We start from the raw sequence: 18,736 nt of genomic DNA, 5'->3' as shown, positions 1-18,736 counted from the left end.
TAGTAGAGCACCAGAGGCCAATTTCCTGGAGCAGCATAGTCGAAAGATATTGCTTGGCAAATTTTTGCACTTGGCAAAATTGGCAGAGTAACCGACAACAGCAATATACATTAGTGGTGTGCATTTACTGGTGGTACGAGAACCGTTTTCCCTATTGAATAAAACACGGGTAATACAGGGTGGATAAAAATTTTTTAAAAACGAGATATTATTGCTAATTGGAACAGAAGTAGGGCACATGTGAATCTGATTCCGAGAGATGTTTATTCAATGTTGGATTTTTGCCTTTCACGTACGTACTGTCTGAGGGCCGAGGAGAAAAGGTTCACAAGCTTACTCAGTTGGGATTTGAACCCACAACCTCCTGTTTGCCAGTACAGACATCTGGTCTAGTAAGAAAGCAAGTCATAGGTTCGAGTCCCACATAAGTAAGATTATGAATTTTGTTTTGCTAGTACTCAGACAGCACTATTTCTGAAATTATTCAAGTGTACGACAAAACCAAATTTGAATCCTCTGGATCACCATGCAGCGGGTTCAAAAGTGGCTGAGAGATGAAGTGTGCTGGAAAAACGGGGGAGGATCCAGGGGTGTTTTTTTTAAAGGGGTCTTGTGAAACATCACCCCCCCCCCCCCACACACACACACACACGCACACCTTCATTTATTTCCATTATGATTTTACAAAAGGTAAAGTGTTTTGAAACAGTATTTGAAGCTCTCTACATACACTCAATTAAAAAAGAAAGCCCCCCCCCCCCTCCAATACTCTCTTTTCTAACTCAAAAACTACTGAGCACCTCTCGCTCAAATAACGACTAATCAGTACAGAAATTCCTTATTAATCAAGCCATACTCTTTATTTGGCCCAAAACAGTGATAATGTGTACGAATTTGTGGAATTTTGACAAATGGCACCGAAAACAGTTGCACTTTGTATACATGTACGTGCATGTTGTGGTTCACACTCACCTTGCACGTATACAAAAGTGCAACTTTTTTTCGGTACCATTTGTCATAAATTGCATAATTTTGTACACATCACTGTTTTGGGCCAAAGATCAGTCCTAATTTGACCAAGATGTGCCCAGTAGTTTTTGAGTTAGACAAAAAAGTAGCAAGGGGGGGGGGACTTTATTTCTTGGTTGAGTGTAGTCAAAATGTGTTCTCAGGCTAAGCCATAATGTGCCCTCATATTTTGCGCTCATTCATTCCAAATTCCACTAATCCCCCTTCCCTTGTCCAAACCCCTTGATCAGTCCCTTAGAACAGGGGACCCAGCCTTATTGAGTTTGTTTCTGCATTCATTAGGGATGTTGAACAATAGAGGACAATAGACCATTATCATGTTGCAGCCATTTGATTTTTTTCCCAATTCAGATCAATGTAACCAAAAGCGAGGCTGGAAGGAAAAATAGTCTGGTTCTTTTTTTGCACAAAAACATTATCATTCAGTACTGAAATTGGATAAAGGGAACATGACTAAAATGGTGAAAGCATGATAATCTACAGGGTCCTCAATTTCCGAAGGTCCCCAATTTGGCAATGTGTACAAAACATATGTCTTTCTAAAAAATTAAAGAGTACACACAAAAGAGGGAAAATAGGGGGTCCCGATTGCAGGCAAATCACACTTGTATGAGTTTGTCAAGATGTTATTTTACACTAAGGAACAAAGAAATTCCAAAGAGATGCTTTGTTGGGGACACATCAGTTACATTTTCTCAGGAACAATTCATGAAAATAAACATGGTGCTATAAATGATGTGAAAGAAGCAATATAATCTCATGTGGACAAGCCAAATTGCAATAAGTTAAAGTTGAACTTAGTACAGGAAACGTCCAATAACATCTTTAAAAAATTGTATAAATTTTCTGTCCACAAAATCCATTTATAATATTTTAGGTTTACGTAATATTTAACAAAGCTCTATTTTAATGTGAAGAGATATTTAGAATAGAAGGGATATTTTAACATTGGTTTATAAGGTAGAAGATTATCCACTGATTTTAAAAATGAATAAAATTGTTGCTTACTGACTAATTACTCTACTAATTTTGATTTAGATATATTTTTGTAATTAAAAATTTGAAATCAATATTCTTCACGAATACAGAATCATTTCAAATGTTGCAACATTTCAAATGATTTAGTTCAGTACTTTTTAGGGCATTCATCAAAACAGGCCCAGTTTTTATATGTTCAGTTATCTCAGTGCACTGAAAACCTTTAAAGTCAGTGTCAGAAAAACACTGAAAGTAAATGAATTTTATCTTTTTAAGAAAATAAAAACGGTGATTGGAAAATAAGACAAGCGTTTTATTTTATTTATCATGTTTTCATGCTGACTTTTACCACATCTTGATGTAAGAAACGTTCATGGCCATGCATGAACTTTGTCACCGCATTACCTTAGTTGGACTTCGTTCCTATCTAATCAGTCTGAACCTTTATCCAAACGCGACGCAAATCAGTCCCGCCTTTTTTTGTTTGGCCGGCCGTGAGCGCGATCAAAGGCCGCTTGTTTAGTTGCGCGACATTACTGTACTATTGTATCACAATGTACTCTCAGGACTAAAGTTGATCCCTCCGTTCTATATTTGGAGTACCAAAATAGACTTCTTTTTTTTAAGAACTAGTGCATTTAGGTCAGATCTGAGCAGAAACTTGATTACATGTGTAATCTTTTATGAATTCTAACATGATGTTTGTGACGGATTTCAACTTGGCCCAAATTTCCGCTCACTTTATCAGACCTTTGTTTCATGAAACAGAATGAACTTTGATTCGAGAACTATCGATGCTGCTGATATCGCCAATACATCAATGTGTAGCCGAGTCACGTGTCGTTAAAAAATACCATGATGTCATGATACTGGTACCCGCACACCTTTGCAATGAAATCGAATAGAATGTTGGCAAAGTATGCTGGGAACCAGGATAGATTTACTTCCTAGAGACAAGTCCTATTTATATTTTCAGCACGTCATTTTGAGCACGTGAGACCAAATAACCAATAGAATGACCGTACGCTTACTATAAAGGCAGCCAGACGCGTTGAGCATGTAATAATTATTAGTTAGCGTTGGAAGCATTTGCTACATCGTCGAAAAAGAGACTGTTTTTTCAACTTATCTTCAAAACGTAAGTATATAATTAATTCAAATTCGATTAAAACTGAAAAGATAATTTGGATAATGAAGTCAGTTTAATCTAGAAAAGAATTGTATGAATGGTATTCGTATTGTCAAATGGGGCGGAAAGTAAGTAAGAGTTTTATTGCAAAAATAGAGCTTTCCTGAGTCCAACTCATTACCAAACTTGACTGCAGTCATTTAGCATTCCTTTAGCATGCATTTTACATGTGAATGCTATGAGAACTGCCATTTGATAGCATTCACAAAAGCCATGTATATAATTCCTAAAGCATTTTTCATAGCATTCCTCGAGGATAGCATTCCGATAGCAGTTTTATAGCTAGCCCCATAAATGTGTCCTATTTACTGGACTGCCTCCGTAAACATAGGCCACACATCCACATGTACAAAAAACGTGTCGACTTTGCCAAATTTTGATTTTCACATTTAGGCTTACTTTGTAGATTTTTTTTGCTTTAGAAGCATTCTCACCCTCTATATAGGCTAATCAGAAAGTGCTGCCTTTTTCAGATGTTTAATTTTTGTGAAATTTCATGTTGAAATTTTGATACGCAAACGTGTGTAAATGTATCTGGAAATTTCACGAAAAATGGACATCTGAAAAAGGCAGCACTTTCTGATTAGCCTATATAGAGGGTGAGAATGCTTCTAAAGCAAAAAAAACGTAAAAAGTAAGCCTAAATGTGAAAATCAAAATTTGGCAAAGTCGACACGTTTTTTGTACATGTGGATGTGTGGCCTATGTTTACGGAGGCAGCGAGAGGCAGTCCAGTAAATAGGCCACATTTATGGGGCTATTTTATAGCATGTTAGAAGCCCAAATTATGTAAATTGAGCTGTAGCATTCGCATGCTAGCGAGAATGCTATTTAGGCATGCGTACATGAATGCTATAACAGCATTCACATGCTTTGAGAATAGCATTTGCATGCTATGATAATAGCATTCGCATACTATGATCAATGCTATATAGTAATAGCTTGTGCATGCTATGAATGCTATCATGACTGCTATTGTGACATGGACATACATTTTCAATGTCACAATTTATACCATTACTTGTGTTATAACTTATAACACAAGTAATGGTATAAATTATAACTTATAATTAGAGCATTTTGGAATTTAATAGACCCATGGACTGTGATCAAAATATATAAAATTAAAAAATTGTTCTTTAGTTTAAGACTTCATCGGCCTCATTCTTTGGTGTACAAACATTGGGACACTCTTTGTCCAACATTGACGTGCTTATAAAAACACTTATGGCCAGAACTGTGACGCAACAATTTTCTGCTTAATTTGAATTATCTTTGAAGCAACCAGTTGTCACTTTTATGCCAATTGGCATCACAGTTTGAAAACAATTATTCCAAATCCAGCTTATTCAAAAATTCAATCATGGAGGAAGGAATGTGTTTAACACTTCACATCTTAACACCATGAACACTAACATGCTCAAAGCCAAAATAAAATTGTCTTCAAGCCAAAAATTGAATACCCACCATGTAGGAATATAGACGCATATGGTAGTGCACAACTGTAGACTTACAAATACAAACAGTTTGTGAGTGTGCTGCATACACGTGTATGGAGGCCTCCATATTGGTTCAACTGTTGCTTTTAAGTTGTCAATTCCCGGCAATGACTTTAGTCCATTCAGCCAATCATCCAGTGTATTTTGTCCTGTACAAGTTGAGTGCATGCATGTGAACATGAAATTATGTCCAGTACAAGCATTCATTCCACAGGTTAATGTCCATGTTTTCTACCATTTATTGCAAGACTATATGTGCAGCCTACTGCACTCTGAATTGATTGCATGTTTGTTGCGTGTTAACTCAAAAAATTGTTTCCTTTCTTTCTATTTATGCAGTAAACCTAGATGCAGATCTTCGTCAAGACCCTGACAGGCAAGACCATCACTCTTGAGGTCGAGCCAAGTGACACCATCGAGAATGTCAAAGCCAAGATCCAAGACAAAGAGGGCATCCCACCAGACCAGCAGCGTCTGATCTTTGCCGGAAAGCAGCTGGAAGATGGCCGCACCCTGTCTGACTACAACATCCAGAAAGAGTCTACACTCCACTTGGTTCTCCGTCTGCGTGGTGGTATGCAGATCTTCGTCAAGACCTTGACGGGTAAGACCATTACCCTTGAGGTCGAGCCAAGTGACACCATCGAGAATGTCAAAGCCAAGATCCAAGACAAAGAGGGCATCCCACCAGACCAGCAGCGTTTGATCTTCGCCGGCAAGCAGCTGGAAGATGGCCGCACCCTGTCTGACTACAACATCCAGAAAGAGTCTACACTCCACTTGGTTCTCCGTCTGCGTGGTGGTATGCAGATCTTCGTCAAGACCTTGACGGGTAAGACCATTACCCTTGAGGTCGAGCCAAGTGACACCATCGAGAATGTCAAAGCCAAGATCCAAGACAAAGAGGGCATCCCACCAGACCAGCAGCGTTTGATCTTCGCCGGAAAGCAGCTGGAAGATGGCCGCACCCTGTCTGACTACAACATCCAGAAAGAGTCCACCCTCCACTTGGTTCTCCGTCTGCGTGGTGGTATGCTGATCTTCGTCAAGACCTTGAATGGTAAGATCATTACCCTTGAGGTCGAGCCAAGTGACACCATTGAGAATGTCAAAGTCAAGATCCAAGACAAAGAGGACTTCCCATCAGACATGCAGCGTCTGATCTTTGCCGGAAAGCAGCTGGAAGATGGCCGCACCCTGTCTGACTACAACATCCAGAAAGAGTCTACACTCCACTTGGTTCTCGCTCTGCGTGGTGGTATGCAGATCTTCGTCAAGACCTTGACGGGTAAGACAATTACCCTTGAGGTCGAGCCAAGTGACACCATCAAGAATTTCAAAGCCATGATCCAAGACAAAGAGGGCAGACCAGCAGCGTCTGATCTTTGCCGTAATGCAGCTGGAAGATGGCTGCACTCCGTCTGACTACAACATCAAGAGAGAGTTCACCCTCCACTTGGTTCTCCATCTGCGTGCCTTTGACCCCCAACGCCAAACCCGCACCCTGCCGTATTTGGGTCGGGTTGGAGTCCCGATGCCCTTACAGAATTCTCCCAAGTACCTCCCATCGGCAAAATTATAGGCGAATAAGCAATTCAATTGTATTCCGGTGTTACGTTGTCCACCTCGGTGAACATCCATTGTACTTAAAGTTCTCTACATCAGGAACTCACACTGGACAACTTCTTGCTATACACTGGAGCTAATCTATTTATTGCTACATTCTCATATTCTGGAGCTATACAAAATGTTGTGCACTCTCTGGTGCCTCAATCAAGATTAACCATTTCAATTTCCTTCCTTACTTTTTATATGTCCCTAAACCATTGTTAGATGTCAGCCCCACCCTCAGTGGAGGTGTGACCACATCTTCTCCTTGAAGAAGTTTACCAACTCTTCTTGAGGGTAAAACCACATCCTTAACTTGGATATTTATTGACCACAATATATGTTCTCTACCACCCACCTTATTCTTCCTAGAATCCCAACACTGGCCAAAGTGGCCTTGCTATGGGTTATCGACCTACAGGTTAATATGTACTTACATCACATGCCCCCTCCCCTAGAGAAGACTGTGTCAGTCTTGCAATCAAGCAAAATTACTCTGTTGAAAAATACAGAACTAAACATACATCAATTAAAAACTTGTTATCAATAGTAAAATTATGAGTGGTCAAAAGCCATTTTAAGAATACTGATTATAATTCAAAAGTGTCCATTCAGCAACATCCAATGCAACGTCAGTAGGGTAGTCCTATATCCTGCAGTACACTGAGCTGGATTGGGTGCAGCAAGTTATTGTTGCAAGGAATACATGAGAACACATCCAAATGCTTATTATTCAAGCACAAATAAAACAACGTCCAACAAGGATTTGTGAGATACACGTTCACGTATAAATTGATAATAAATAGAATTTCCACTTACATTGAAAATTCCAGGTAAACAGTTAAACTAAATTAAAGTTCCACTCATGCACTTATTAAATCTAAAGTTAAACATTAAATATACTGAGTTGTAGAACATATCATTTTCTATGGTGATTTCTAAAAACAAACTTATGAACTATGATACTCAAGGTTACTTATTCTCTACAAATTAATCTGAATTTATGCACGACTGAGACCATCTGCATTGGCATTAGCAATGCCTTTTCTGTACTGCATAGTGAATGTGTATTCCTGTAACAGCATCGACCATCGAAGTAACCTGTTGTTACTGGTTCTGAAACTGTCTAGCCATTTCAGGGCTCTGTGATCAGTGAGCACTGTAAACTGCTGGCCATACAGGTAGTACTTCAACTTGGCAATGGCCCAAACAATAGCCAAACACTCCTTCTCTGGCACAGAATAATTCTGTTCTCTTGCAAGCATTTTTCTACTGAGATATGCAATGGGATACTCAATATCCGTGTCATCGCACTGAGTGAGTATCCCGCACCCAAACCATAATTAGAAGCATCTGTTTGGAGTACAAATTGCTTGGAAAGGTCTGGTGCACGCAGGAGTGGTGGGCTAGTCAGTTTTTCCTCAAGGCACAAAATGCTCTTTCACACATCTCATTCCATACAACTGTGTTGGCAGCACTCTTCTTTGTGAGTTCCACCAATGGGGCTGCTATTGTGGCATAATGGGGTACACATTTTCTGTAATACCCAGACAGGCCCAGAAATGCCCTGACTTGTTTTTTTGTCAAGGGCCTCGGAAAGTCTGCCACTGCCTCCAGCTTATCTGTCATTGGTTGTATCACACCTTCACCAATAGTATGACCCAAGAATGAGACCTGAGAATGGGCTACTTTACACTTAATTGGCTTGGCTGTTAAACCTGCCCGTGCTGGTCTGCTCAATACATCTTTCACATGAACCATGTGCTCTGCCCACGTTTCACTGTAGATACATATGTCGTCAATGTATGCTTGAGCATAACCATGACAACCATCTAGGACTTCATCCATTAAGCTCTGAAATGTACTACTGCTGTTTTGCATGCCAAAGGGCAGTACATTGTAGCAGTATTGACCAAAGGGCGTAATGAACGCTGACTTTTCTTTGGTCTGTGGATCTAGAGGGACCTGATAGAATCCTATAGTCAGATCAAGGGTAGAAATGTACTTAGCTTTTGCTACCTCATCTAATATGTCATCAATCCTAGGCATGACATACGGATCAAATTCCGTAATTTTGTTCAGAGTTCTGAAATCAGTAACTACTCTGATTTGGTTATGAGACTTGCGCAGAGCAATAATTGGCGATGCATATGAACTTGTAATAGGTTCAATGATACCCATGTCTAGCATACTCTGTAGTTCATCTTGAACTTTCTGTCTTAAAGCATGAGGAGTACGGTAAGCCCTATGCCGTATGGGTTGTTTTCCCTCCGTCTTAATTTCATGCTTCACTAAGTGGGTTCTCCCAGGCACATCGGAAAACACCGCACTGAATTAATACAGCAAGATACTCATCTCTTGACTTTGGGCATTTGTCAATGAATCGGACACTGCTACATCTTCCCAAGTCTGAGTTTGATGATAATTCAACCCTATATCTATGTTTGCATCCATGTTTTCGACAGGAGTGACCATGTCATCATTGTTATCATTAACGGAAAATGAGTCTACATCTGCAATAACATAATGGCATTCTGCCATGCGTTGCTCATGATCCTTATCATACCACAGCTTCATCATGTTTACATGGATTATCCGTTTGGACTTTCTCTTGTTTGGCAAGGTTACTTCGTAATTAACAGAGTTTATCCTACGTGTAATAACGTAGGGGCCCTGCCATTTACTATCAAGTTTTGAGTTACCCAAAGGTAGGAAGAGCAGTACTTTGTCACCTGGATCAAATGTACGGGGAGCAGATTTTCGATCATAGTACTCCGGCTTCATTTTGCTTTGGGATTTGGCCATATTTTCAGCGGCCTCACTCATCAAAGTGTCCATCTTATGTCTGATATCTATCATGTACTGAACCACATCTGGGGCCACCTAATCGTCAGTAATCCACTGCTCACTGATCAATGTTAACGGGCCTCTTACTTTTCTCCCATACAATAACTCACAGGGGGAATAGCCAGTAGCTTGTGTAACCAGGTCGGGTTGCAGTACTTACTTTTCCCCGACTGGTTCCTTACTCCAGCATTATTTCATAACTTTTGTAATTGCGTGTTTGTGTCGATTCACATGTGAGCAGCCATTGCGATCATGAATGTGGCACTCTCCTTATGTCCGAGGGGTTCCACTAAAAAATGATATAGCTCCATGGGTAGAGCGAATGTTTTCTGTTGTCTCACAAATATGAAATATTTACAGTACAAATAGAGACAATATATATACAAATGATCAGGTACAGTATTTACAAAAAGAATTATAGGGATTATATGAACTTTGGGTATATCAACCGACTCTTTGTTAAGTATATAAAAACAGAACTTTGTTGGGTCTATAAAAACGAACTTTGTTGGGTCTATAAAAACGACAGTCAAATAGGGAAATAGGCTAATGAAGTAGCTCCAAGGATATTATCACTTGGGAGGATCTACGTTCATGCCTACTCCGTGTCCGATGGTAAAATCGAAGTAGAAACAGCAAAAAATAGATGAAACTAGTCTACTGCTATAGGGAGCCTCTCTCAAAATTGCAATAAAAGTGGAGAGTGTAAGATGTCGTAAAAGATGGTCTGCTCGCAACAAGATGTTGGATCGAAATCAAAGTTATTTTGGACCTAGCCCTACAAGAAAAATATACCGAAACGCCCGGAATGTCGGCTATTTCTCTTAAACAAAGCGCGGTGGAATGCAAAACTCGCATGCTCGCTACGCCCATCGCATAGTTAAGCAAAATTCTAGGCGGCGCGCGCTGTTAAAAAAAAGTTTAGTTGGCCGCGAGAGGGCGCTAGGCACAAAGCATGATCGCAATGGCTGCTCACATGTGAATCGACACAAGCTCTCTGGTGCCTCAATCAAGATTAACCATTTCAATTTCCTTCCTTACTTTTTATATGTCCCTAAACCATTGTTAGATGTCAGCCCCACCCTCAGTGGAGGTGTGACCACATCTTCTCCTTGAAGAAGTTTACCAACTCTTCTTGAGGGTAAAACCACATCCTTAACTTCAATATTTATTGACCACAACATATGTTCTCTACCACCCACCTTATTCTTCCTAGAATCCCAACACTGGCCAAAGTGGCCTTGTTATGGGTCATCGACCTACAGGTTAATATGTACTTACATCACAGCCGGCCAAAATTAGCCAATTTAAGGTGCAACTTTTTTTCCGGTACCATTTGTCATAAATTGCATAATTTTGTACACATTATCACTGTTTTGGGCCAAACAAAGAGTATAGCTGGATTGCTAAGTAGTTTCTGTACTGATCAGTCGTAATTTGACCAAGATGTGTCCAGTAGTTTTTGAGTTAGACAAAAAAAATATCAAGGGGGAACACAACAGTTACATTTTCTCGGGAACAATTCGTGAAAATAAACATGGTGCTATAAAATGCGCCCAAGCCAATTTGCAATATTTCAAATGATTCAGTTACTTTTTATGGCATTCATAATTGTAACGAAAATGCAAGTCATGATTAATTTCCAGTAAGCACACTTTATTCTTCACTCTGCTAAGATACAGGTTCCTTTCATAAACTTAATTGATAGGACTTACGGATGATAACCTTGTATTTTAATGAGAAGAATTGATGCCAATACAGTTGACTGTGTATTGATAAAAGGGCATATAAAGTAATGATAGAATTACTGTTAAATGAAAGTTTAATTCATCGAAGCTTTGACGTAGCCCAGGTGGACTCCCTTTCCTCCCTATGCAATGAAGACTTCGTCCAACCTGGGCTAGGTCAAGACGCCATGATTATTATGAATAAGAATAATATTTGGCGCAGTAGAATGACCAATCAGAGCATTGCAAGAGACATTTTGTTATGATGCGCTAGCTATAGCTCCTTGCGCCATGTACGCGCCCAAACGCTATAAAAGACGAGCCAATTAAGTTAGGGCTCGGTGTTCAGATCGTGACCGGTTCTGGCCCGGTGAGGAAATTCACCCAGAAGAATGAGCGGGTCGTACTCAACGTTCGATCATTTGCAATGCACATTGGCGCTCCGCCTCATCGTTATCCACATAATAGACATTAGATTATATGCATCGGGCACGGTGTGTGTGCCAATAAAACCGTTATTATTTTTTGAAGAACAGCACGATCTCCCCAGTCAGAATTCTTGTCTAGTCTCTTGTCATTTAGTACTTGAACTAGTAATTTCACGCCCGTTACAATATTTTAAAACAGGCCCATGCAGTTTTTATACTATCAGTACACTGAAAACCTTTGAAGTCACAGTGTCAGAAAAAGCCAAAGTAAATGACTTTTATTTTATTAAGAAAATGAAAATGGTGATTGGAAAATAAGACAAGCGTTTTATTTTATTTATCATTTTATGTTCATGCTGACTTTTACCACGTCATGATGTAAGAAACGTCCATGGCGATGCATAAACTTTGTCACCGCATTACCTTAGTTGGACTTTTCGTTCCTATCTTATCAGTCTGAACCTTTATCCAAACGTGACGCAAATCAATCCCGCCTTTTTTTTTATTGTTTGGCCGGCCGTGATCGCGATCGAAGGCCGCCTGTTGCGTGGCATTGCCAAAAAGGCCACTCTCAGGACTTAAGTTGATCCCTCCGTTCTATATTCGGAGTACCAAAATAGACTTCTTTTTTTTTAATAAAAAAATTCTAGCAATACCAAATTGAAAGTTATATTGCACTAGTCATTGAAAAAAAATCCGCCAAATTAGTAATGGAATTATGGAAAATAAAAAATCCAGCAATTTAAATTTTAATGTGAAAAAAATTGAAACCCAATATTCTTTTGTAAGGTTGCAGACAATTAGGTCTACATGTATATTGTATGAGACCTTTCCAATGAAAATGTGTTATTCCTCCTGAAATAAAATATATAAATTTAAAATTCGTAACTTGAAAAAAAGAAACGAAACTGAAGACTGGGAACTGTTCCTTCCTCCATGGTTTTTCCAGGCTTTGTTTAACATTTATATTTTTGATGAGGGGAAATGAAAGAACTAGTGCATTAAGTCAGATCTGAGCAGAAACTTGATTACAAGTGTAATCTTTTATTAATTCTAACAGGATGTTTGTGACAGATTTCAACTTGGCCCAAATTTCCCTCCCCCAGCCCGGCCCAACTCCCCGCCCACTTTATGGGACCTTGGAATGAACTTTGATTCGAGAACTATCGACACTGATATTGCGACTACATGTACACATACGTACTTGCGTGCAGCTGAGTCACGTGAAGTTAAAAATTACCATGATGTCATGATACTGGTACCCGCACACCTTTGCGATGAAATCGAATGGAACGTTGGGAAGTATGCTGGGAACCAGGGGGTAGATTTACTTCCGCCTGGAGACAGGTCCTATTTATATTTTCCAATCAGAGACTGTAATTTTGAGCACGTGAGACCAAATAACCAATAGAATGACTGTACGACTTACTATAAAGGCAGCCAGACGCGTTGAGCACGTAATAATTATTAGTTCGCCTTTGGAAGCGTTTGCTACATCGTCAAAAAAAAAGACTGTTTTTGCAATTTATCTTCAAAACGTAAGTATAATTACTTCGAATTCGGTTAAAGCTAAAAAGATAATTTGGATAGTGAAGTCAGTTTGGTCTAGAAAAGAATTGTATGAATGGTATTCGTATACGAAGGGTGTCGCACTTCTTTGTCATCGTAGTTTTCGTTTTTTTTCTAAAGCTTCGTGGTTCAGGTTGAAATTAGAGTACTGAGTAGGCCCATGGATGGCCTAGGCTATACCGTCATTTTATGACTTGGAAAGAAGATCCCTCATGTCCCTTGACACTTTCTAGTCTTCGTGTACTAATTAGTAAAGAAAGTAGGCCCCCTACATGCCCTATCATGCCTAGTGCCCCCAAAACATGTCCACAGGCACCATGTCGGCCCGCCGATGTCGGAAAAAAATATGACTTGCAGTTTTTGTTTCCTGTTGTCTTGTCCACTCCCTTCGATTCGAAGTTCCGTAGAATTTATGAGTCACCATTATTCATAATATTATGCCATCTTTTGCAATGCCCTTTGCTAAGCAGGCTTTTGACGAGAAATGTCCATAAAGTAGAAATGGGCCCCTCCATTAATTTTCGTGTATTATTGTTTTTTTTCCCATTGTTTTTTTGTAAGAAAAGTTTAATCAGAGAGATAATTTATTGTCCAAGACCTGACCAACATAAATCTTGAGAATAGAAGAGTTCTACGTGTTTAGTGTTTCTTTGTTGAAACGTTGCTGGCAGTACTTTCCTAACCCCATTGGAATTTGGATTGGAAAGTTCTATTTACAATTTTTATCAATAATACTGATGGATTCAAGCATTCTTTAGGTTTTTTTTTTTTTTTTTTTGGCTGCTCTATGAATCAGGCATGCAACTTTTCATCGGATTGGCTGATATCCTCGTTTTTTACTTCTCATAAATGCCAGTACAAATTGAATAATACTTTACAAAGTCTTGTGTGGTTTGGGGTTTCCTCGTTGTTTCTAAATTCCCAGTTGCATGCCTGATGAATATGAGAATGATTAAATTTTTTGAGAAGGGTTCATTCGAATGAACAATAACATCACTGAGAAGTTTGTGAAACCAGTGGAACAATGTGAATATTAAGCACTTTAACGGTAATATGCGCCATCTTGCTGAAGCAAATTACGAGGCAAATTTACATGTACATGTGTTGCTATGTACACATCATCAATCGTTAACTTTTACGCTTCCAAGTCGTCATGCGATCATTCCAAAATGCGCACATGTCTAGCAGCACATTTTCTTTTTGCCCCGTGAACAAGATAGCGCTCATTACAGTAAAAGTGCTTATTAGGCAAAATAAAAAAAAACAAAGCGTCCTGCCTTTTTGAAGAAAAGGAAGCAGGAGGCTTTTTTTTTTAAAAACATTTTTCCTCTCCAAAATGGCCGTCTGATCCGACTGGGCTATTTTTCAAGAAGGCCGCCAGTTTTGTTGTTTTTTAAATGGCCCACATTGTACTCAGGAAAAGAACAGCTTTATATGGGCTACATGCAAAAGATAAAAGCGGCCAAAATGATGTCACTGTTAAAAATTAAAATTTTAAAAAGAGGCAGCCTCCAAAAAGGATGCGGGCGGGGAAGCAAAATATGGGTTTTTTTGTTCGTTTTTTCGCCTTATACTTCAAATGTCGGCACAAAAATGGAATGACTGAAAATAAAGCCACTAACAAAAAGTAATATAAATGTAAGGCCTAGTAAAAAAATTCTCATCGGGACTTTTTTTTTTTTTTTTTTACTACAAGGTGTCCCTTTTTAAAAAAAAAATGCAAGATGGCAGATTTTTCAAGATGTATTCTTCCATTTTCTGTACTCTTTTGCTAATATTTTTGTGTTCAAAAGAAACATCACCGAAATTTCAACCCTCAAATTTCTGCTCTAAGTCACCATAACAAAATAGTCCACCAGTATGTCAACTGGGAAAATATGTCTTTGGCTGATAAAGGCAAAAATCTACTTGAAGAAAAATCTGTATTGCACATGTCCAGGTTTTTGAGTTCGTGGGTTTTGTTTTTCTTTTATTTTTCCCCCTTCATTTTAAAAAAAAATATCACTCATTATTTTGTTAAAATCAGTGTTGTCAAAAGAAAGAATGAAGCCATCAAGTAGGCTGATTCAATTGACTTTTAATAGCATTTTATATAAATGCTTGAATAATTAATCGAAAAATAGATGGCCTAACATTTCAACCAAAAAGGACTATTTCAGAGGCAAAATATATTAATTTCTGAATTTTTTTTAATTTGATATCTCTTTAAAAACACTTCAAGAAAGATGAGGGATGCTATATCAGCTGAAGTCCAACTTTTTGATTGCGTGTTTGTTGCATGTTAACTCAAAAAGTTGTTTGCTTCTTTTTCTATTTATGCAGTAAACCAAGATGCAGATCTTCGTCAAGACCCTGACAGGCAAGACCATCACTCTCGAGGTCGAGCCCAGTGACACCATCGAAAATGTCAAGGCCAAGATCCAAGACAAAGAGGGCATCCCACCAGACCAGCAGCGTTTGATCTTCGCCGGAAAGCAGCTGGAAGATGGCCGCACCCTGTCTGACTACAACATCCAGAAAGAGTCCACACTCCACTTGGTTCTCCGTCTGCGTGGTGGTATGCAAATCTTCGTCAAGACCCTGACAGGCAAGACCATCACTCTCGAGGTCGAGCCCAGTGACACCATCGAGAATGTCAAAGCCAAGATCCAAGACAAAGAGGGCATCCCACCAGACCAGCAGCGTCTGATCTTCGCCGGAAAGCAGCTGGAAGATGGCCGCACTCTGTCCGACTATAACATCCAGAAAGAGTCCACACTCCACTTGGTTCTCCGTCTGCGTGGTGGTATGCAGATCTTCGTCAAGACCTTGACGGGTAAGACCATTACCCTTGAGGTTGAGCCAAGTGACACCATCGAGAATGTCAAAGCCAAGATCCAAGACAAAGAGGGCATCCCACCAGACCAGCAGCGTCTGATCTTTGCCGGAAAGCAGCTGGAAGATGGCCGCACCCTGTCTGACTACAACATCCAGAAAGAGTCCACACTCCACCTGGTTCTCCGTCTGCGTGGTGGTATGCAGATCTTCGTCAAGACCCTGACAGGCAAAACCATCACTCTTGAGGTTGAGCCCAGTGACACCATCGAGAATGTCAAGGCCAAGATTCAAGACAAAGAGGGCATCCCACCAGACCAGCAGCGTCTGATCTTCGCCGGAAAGCAGCTGGAAGATGGCCGCACCCTGTCTGACTACAACATCCAGAAAGAGTCCACACTCCACTTGGTTCTCCGTCTGCGTGGTGGTATGCAGATCTTCGTCAAGACCTTGACGGGTAAGACCATTACCCTTGAGGTTGAGCCAAGTGACACCATCGAGAATGTCAAAGCCAAGATCCAAGACAAAGAGGGCATCCCACCAGACCAGCAGCGTCTGATCTTTGCCGGAAAGCAGCTGGAAGATGGCCGCACCCTGTCTGACTACAACATCCAGAAAGAGTCCACACTCCACCTGGTTCTCCGTCTGCGTGGTGGTATGCAGATCTTCGTCAAGACCCTGACAGGCAAAACCATCACTCTTGAGGTTGAGCCCAGTGACACCATCGAGAATGTCAAGGCCAAGATTCAAGACAAAGAGGGCATCCCACCAGACCAGCAGCGTCTGATCTTCGCTGGAAAGCAGCTGGAAGATGGCCGCACCCTGTCTGACTACAACATCCAGAAAGAGTCCACACTCCACTTGGTTCTCCGTCTGCGTGGTGGTATGCAAATCTTCGTCAAGACCCTGACAGGCAAGACCATCACTCTCGAGGTCGAGCCCAGTGACACCATCGAGAATGTCAAAGCCAAGATCCAAGACAAAGAGGGCATCCCACCAGACCAGCAGCGTCTGATCTTCGCCGGAAAGCAGCTGGAAGATGGCCGCACCCTGTCTGACTACAACATCCAGAAAGAGTCCACACTTCACTTGGTTCTCCGTCTGCGTGGTGGTATGCAGATCTTCGTCAAGACCTTGACGGGTAAGACCATTACCCTTGAGGTTGAGCCAAGTGACACCATCGAGAATGTCAAAGCCAAGATCCAAGACAAAGAGGGCATCCCACCAGACCAGCAGCGTCTGATCTTTGCCGGAAAGCAGCTGGAAGATGGCCGCACCCTGTCTGACTACAACATCCAGAAAGAGTCCACACTTCACTTGGTTCTCCGTCTGCGTGGTGGTATGCAAATCTTCGTCAAGACCTTGACGGGTAAGACCATTACCCTTGAGGTTGAGCCCAGTGACACCATTGAGAATGTCAAGGCCAAGATCCAAGACAAAGAGGGCATCCCACCAGACCAGCAGCGTTTGATCTTCGCCGGAAAGCAGCTGGAAGATGGCCGCACCCTGTCTGACTACAACATCCAGAAAGAGTCCACACTCCACTTGGTTCTCCGTCTGCGTGGTGGTATGCAGATCTTCGTCAAGACCCTGACTGGCAAAACCATCACCCTTGAGGTCGAGCCCAGTGACACCATCGAGAATGTCAAGGCCAAGATCCAAGACAAAGAGGGCATCCCACCAGACCAGCAGCGTCTGATCTTCGCCGGAAAGCAGCTAGAAGATGGCCGCACCCTGTCTGACTACAATATCCAGAAAGAGTCCACCCTCCACCTGGTTCTCCGTCTGCGTGGAGGGCAGTAAATCATGCCATGCGTTACACATCAGTAGCTTTATTATTGAATTATGCTTTGGAGACTTGATTTAAAATTTGATCTTTTGAGCCACACAACACATCTTAAAAAAAAAAATTTGTGCAGTCGTTAAAAAAAAACAAATAAACAAGATACAGAAGGGCAAATTCTTAAATTCGGACATGCATGTCCGACAGTTTAATGAGCTTCTGTTGGTAGAGTGAATGTGACACTTCACTTATATGTGACATCTAATGAAAAGAAAATGTTTAAAGGCCAGGCAAATGTAGTACATGTACCACCTTAACAATCTTACAAATCATGTTGTTGGACATACAAAAAGAAATGGAATTAACAGAATTGCGAAGTGGGTGTTTGAAAATGGGTACATCCTTTTAAACAAGTCAACAGTTTTAACCCTAACTCCCTAGGGGGTGTGCCTAATCATATTGAAATTGGAGGATTCAGGACTGTTCAGGATCTATAGATGAGTAAAAACTATGTAAAACAAATTTGGTATTCCAGTCGCTTTTAAGTGGATCTAGGTTGCTTCACAAAACGTATTGTGTCCACAAGCAAACTATTATTCATAATGTTTCGCATAGATCACAAAATAGTGCAAAACTGACGTTTGCTTTTGATGTGTTAACTTGACTACTGCGCTGGATGCTAAGGCAAAAGACAAATTACATGTACTTGACAAACCAACCTATAGCCAAGCAGTTTCATCTCAATTAATCAACTCTAATTGAAGCTTGTTGGGCAACTAATATACATGTACATGAAAAACATAACATTTGACGACACTTAAAAATGAGTAACAAATTGGGGAAGTGCATTAAAACGTAAAATTGAAAATTTTGGGATTTGTTGTTTTTATTTGGAAATCTTGTCCAAAGTGGCGAGAGAGTAAAGTCTTCATGCTCCTGAGTTCGCGTGCCTACAGATTATGGAACATACACTTTTGAAGTTTAGCGCTGCAGTTGACCGTATTGGAAAATGTGTACATGTACATTTTCATGCATTTGGTTCATGAGGCTTTACTTTTTTGGCCTAACAAATATTGGATCCCCCACCTACGAGGTGAAGGAGATTAGTCGTGAAATCGCAAGGAAATGAACTTCGTTTGTTGTACTTGTGTGGGCGGAAAGATTTCCATATACGAAGTTCACTAATTTTCCTCTGTATTGACTAACAAGCCCCCAGATAGCAATTTCATGTCATCAAAGTCAATTTGAGCAGTGAGAAACTACAA

The 18,736-nt window shown here is 40.4% G+C and overlaps 1 protein-coding gene across 3 annotated transcripts; it reads left to right on the top strand.

Annotated features, from left to right (window-relative positions):
• Positions 1-3,073: 3,073 nt before the first annotated feature.
• On the top strand, positions 3,074-18,339 carry LOC119745745 (polyubiquitin-C). 3 transcript variants are annotated; one of them, XM_038222315.1, is made up of 4 exons: positions 3,074-3,145; positions 5,035-5,725; positions 7,700-7,701; positions 15,206-18,339. In XM_038222315.1, the coding sequence occupies exons 2-4, from the start codon at positions 5,044-5,046 to the stop codon at positions 17,489-17,491; spliced, it is 2,970 nt and encodes a 989-aa protein (XP_038078243.1). In that variant the 5' UTR covers positions 3,074-3,145; positions 5,035-5,043; the 3' UTR covers positions 17,492-18,339. The 3 variants fall into 3 exon arrangements, with proteins under 3 accessions (XP_038078243.1, XP_038078242.1, XP_038078244.1); XM_038222314.1 differs by lacking the exon at positions 7,700-7,701 and having other exon boundaries at positions 5,035-5,727; XM_038222316.1 differs by lacking the exons at positions 3,074-3,145; positions 7,700-7,701 and having other exon boundaries at positions 5,035-5,271.
• The last annotated feature ends 397 nt before the right edge of the window (positions 18,340-18,736 follow it).

This window comes from Patiria miniata, unplaced genomic scaffold (assembly GCF_015706575.1).
Source record: "Patiria miniata isolate m_02_andy unplaced genomic scaffold, ASM1570657v1 HiC_scaffold_7, whole genome shotgun sequence".
In the NCBI taxonomy this organism is placed as follows: Eukaryota; Metazoa; Echinodermata; class Asteroidea; order Valvatida; family Asterinidae; genus Patiria; species Patiria miniata.
This window is presented reverse-complemented; position numbering and strand designations above follow the sequence as displayed.

Bases quoted from the DNA above. Each gene is read 5' to 3' on its own strand.
- LOC119745745 (XM_038222315.1), top strand. From the start codon at position 5,044: ATGCAGATCTTCGTCAAGACCCTGACAGGCAAGACCATCACTCTTGAG.